Here is a 4,055-nt window from a genome sequence, read left to right on the forward strand (position 1 = left end):
TTCAAAGGCACTTAAATAATTTGTCTTGCCCATTCACCTTCTGAATGGCACACATACCCACTCCATGTCTCAATTGTCTCCAGGCTTAAAAATCCTTTAACCTGTCTTCTCCCCTTCATCTACGCTGACTGAACTGGATTTAACAGGTGACATCAATAAAAGATCCATCTGTCATGGAAAGCAGGTGTTCCTAATGTTTTGTACAGTGTATTTTACATGATTCACTTTTGCGTGTACAGAGTACAAACAGAAAGTTCGGAAGAGGATGAAATATATATATATATATTCTACTGTATCTATTTACTGTTATCAGCTTTCGAATGTTGTACTGGTTGTCCGGGCTTGCCAGCTATATACTGTATTCACTAAAGAACAGGAAGAAAGCTGCCTGGGAAAATCAGAGGTCCACCAGTCAGTGTGACAGCTCTGGAAACATGTCCTCTGCTGGGAACCCACAGTGACGGACGGTGTATTCCCATCGCTGGATGTTGCCACCTCACATTTTGGCCTTTTCTCCGGCAGAGCCAGAGTTTATGTCAGAGCAGAGGCCATTAGTTATAGACATGGACTGTGTCCCAAATGGCCGCCTATTTCCCAATAGTGCTTTTGACCAGGGCCTGATCAGAGCCCCATGGGGCCGGGCCAAAAGTAGTGCACTAAATAGGGAATAGGGTGCCATTTGAGATGCAGACATACAGAGAAGATGAATAAGTAAACAACAGGACAGAGCCTTACTGCTCCTGGCCAAGAGGGGAAAGAAGGGAGGTGGCACAGATCCTARAGGATAGCTTTAGCACACAGACAGCCACTACACAGACTAGGACAGGGGACTGACTTGATTTTTGTCTATACTGCAGTAATTGATCATACTATGTGRTCCTGGACTGAGAATGATATTGCTAACTAGTGGCGTAAAGGATTCACAGTACTGATGTAGATGCAGGCATGTCTGGCGAACAGGGTGGATCTTTTTCATTCTCCTGAGAAAAACTCCAACTTGACGTGRTAATTAACTAAGTGTGTTTTCTTTTCATCGTTCTCATCTAGATTGAAGATGCATTTGAAAGGTTACCAGGATTCAAGAAGGTCTTTGTAGTTGAATTCAGGTAAGCGTCATTAACAGCTATAAATCCATTGATCTACTACCTGTAAATCATCCTATTTAATTGAACAGGCAATATGCTATTTCAGTATCAAGTTCTAATATTTCTTTGTCTTTTCCAAATGTGTCCAGGCCTCAGAAGGACCTCCAAAGGTAAGCATATTTTCTTTCTTCTGACCCAAATAACTGTCTAACAAGGTTTACATCCAATTGGCWACAGATGTTCATGCAAATATTCTAATATCTGCATAAAAACCACATGCTTGTTGTGGATAAAACGCTGTGCGTGATGATGTAGTGCACATGAAAATAACTTTTGCAGTTAAATTCCCATGTACTGAATAAAAAATCAAAGTTAAATGGGTTTCCCTCACAACTCTAATGATGTTTTTTTCACCACAAATGTTGCGTTATGTAGTGAATGTGCCCACTATGACTTTGGCATGTGCACTCTAGCCAACAGATGTCATATACAGCAGGCTACTTTAATGATGAGATTGTTATGGATAATCATTTTTATTTGTCAAACGGCAGCCAGCCAAGCATCGATCATCATGTCACCAGAATAAGACCCTCAATATTTATCAATATATGCACATAAAGGCGTTTCGTCCGCCATGAATGAGGGCACCTCTCTCTGTTCCTCAATGTATCTCTCTCTGTTCCTCAATGTGTCTCTCTGTTCCTTATTGTGTCTCTCTGTTCCTCAATGTGTCTCTCTCTCTGTTCTCAATGTGTCTCTCTGTTCCTTATTGTGTCTCTCTGTTCCTCAATGTGTCTCTCTCTGTTCCTCAATGTGTGTCTCTGTTCCTTATTGTGTCTCTCTGTTCCTCAATGTGTCTCTCTCTCTGTTCCTCAATGTGTCTCTCTGTTCCTCAGTGTCTCTCTGTTCCTCAGTGTGTCTCTCTGTTCTCATGTGTCCTCTCTGTCTCCTCAAGTGTCTCTCTGTTCCTCAGTGTCTCTCTGTTCCTCAGTGTGTCTCTCTGTTCCTCATTGTGTCTCTCTGTTCATCAATGTGTCTCTCTGTTCCTCAGTGCTCTCTGTTCCTCAGTGTGTCTCTCTGTTCCTCATTGTGTCTCTCTGTTCCTCAGTGTGTCTCTCTTCTGTCCTCAGTGTGTCTCTCTGTTCCTCAGTGCTCTCTCTGTTCCTCAATGTGTCTCTCTGTTCCTTATTGTGTCTCCTCTTTTGTTCCTCAATGTGTCTCTCTGTTCCTCAGTGTCTCTCTGTTCCTCAGTGTGTCTCTCTGTTTCTTATTTGTCTCTCTGTTCCTCAATGTGTCTCTCTCTCTGTTCCTCAATGTGTCTCTCTGTTCCTCGTGTCTCTCTGTCCTCAATGTGTCTCTCTCTCTGTTCCTCAATGTGTCTCTCTGTTCCTCATTGTGTCTCTCTGTTCCTCAATGTGTCTCTCTGTTCCTCAGTGTCTCTCTGTTCCTCAGTGTGTCTCTCTGTTCTCATTGTGTCTCTCTGTTCCTCATGTGTGTCTCTCTCTGTTCCTCAGTGTGTCTCTCTGTTTCTTATTGTTCTCTCTGTCCTCATGTGTCTCTCTGTTCCTTATTGTGTCTCTCTCTCTGTTCTCAATGTGTCTCTCTGTTCCTCAGTGTCTCTCTGTTCCTCAGGTGTCTCTCTGTCCTCAATGTGTCTCTCTGTTCCTCAATGTGTCTCTCTGTTCCTCAGTGTCTCTTGTTCCTCAGTGTGTCTCTCTGTTCCTCATTGTGTCTCTCTGTTCATCAATGTGTCTCTCTGTTCCTCAGTGTCTCTCTGTTCCTCAGTGTGTCTCTCTGTCCTCAATGTGTCTCTCTGTTCCTCAATGTGTCCTCTCTGTTCCTAGTGTCTCTCTGTTCCTCAGTGTGTTCTCTGTTCCTCAGTGTGTCTCTCTGTTCTCATTGTGTCTCTCTGTTCATCAATGTGTCTCTCTGTTCCTCAGTGTCTCTCTGTTCCTCAGTGTGTCTCTCTTGTTCCTCATGTGTCTCTCTGTTCCTCAATGTGTCTCTCTCTCTGTTCCTCAGTGTGTTCTCTGTTTCTTATTGTCTCTCTCTGTTCCTCAATGTGTCTCTCTGTTCCTTATTGTGTCCTCTCTCTTTGTTCCTCAATGTGTCTCTCTGTTCCTCAGTGTCTCTCTGTTCCTCAGTGTGTCTCTCTGTTTCTTATTGTGTCTCTCTGTTCCTCAATGTGTCTCTCTCTCTGTTCTCAATGTGTCCTCTGTTCCTCGGTGTCTCTCTGTTCCTCAATGTGTCTCTCTCTCTGTTCCTCAATGTGTCTCTCTGTTCCTCATTGTGTCTCTTGTTCCTCAATGTGTCTCTCTGTTCCTCAGTGTCTCTCTGTTCCTCAGTGTGTCTCTCTGTTCCTCATTGTGTCTCTCTGTTCCTCAATGTGTGTCTCTTCTCTGTTCCTCAGTGTGTCTCTCTGTTCTTATTGTCTCTCTCTGTTCCTCAATGTGTCTCTCTGTTCCTTATGTGTCTCTCTCTCTGTTCCTCAATGTGTCTCTTGTCCTCAGTGTCTCTCTGTCCTCAGTGTGTCTCTCTGTTTCTTATTGTGTCTCTCTGTTCTCAATGTGTCTCTCTCTCTGTTCCTCAATGTGTCTCTCTGTTCCTCGGTGTCTCTCTGTTCCTCAATGTGTCTCTCTCTCTGTTCCTCATGTGTCTCTCTGTTCCTCAATGTGTCTCTCCTCTCTGTCCTCAATGTGTCTCTCTGTTCTTATTGTGTCTCTGTTCCTCAATGTGTCTCTCTCTCTGTTCCTCATGTGCCTCTCTGTTCCTCATATGTGTCTCTCTGTTCCTCAGTGTCTCTCTGTTCCTCAATGTGTCCTCTCTGTTCCTCAATGTGTCTCTCTCTCTGTTCCTCAATGTGTCTCTCTCTGTTCCTCAATGTGTCTCTCTCTCTGTTCCTCAATGTGCTCTCTGTTCCTCAATGTGTCTCTCTCTGTTCCTCAATGTGTCTCTCTGTTCCTCAAATGG

General features: G+C 43.8%; 1 protein-coding gene across 1 annotated transcript in view; it reads left to right on the forward strand.

The window, feature by feature from the left end:
* Positions 1 to 4,055, forward strand: part of LOC111974040 (interphotoreceptor matrix proteoglycan 2-like) — a 24,725-nt gene that overhangs the window by 7,784 nt on the left and 12,886 nt on the right. Inside the window, exons 2-3 of the mRNA XM_024001544.2 lie at positions 1,048 to 1,106; positions 1,235 to 1,255. Of these exons, the coding sequence (XP_023857312.1) occupies positions 1,048 to 1,106; positions 1,235 to 1,255 (80 nt within the window). The remainder of the gene's footprint in view (positions 1 to 1,047; positions 1,107 to 1,234; positions 1,256 to 4,055) is intronic.

Source organism: Salvelinus sp. IW2-2015, linkage group LG15 (genome assembly GCF_002910315.2).
Source record: "Salvelinus sp. IW2-2015 linkage group LG15, ASM291031v2, whole genome shotgun sequence".
Classification (NCBI taxonomy): domain Eukaryota; kingdom Metazoa; phylum Chordata; class Actinopteri; order Salmoniformes; family Salmonidae; genus Salvelinus; species Salvelinus sp. IW2-2015.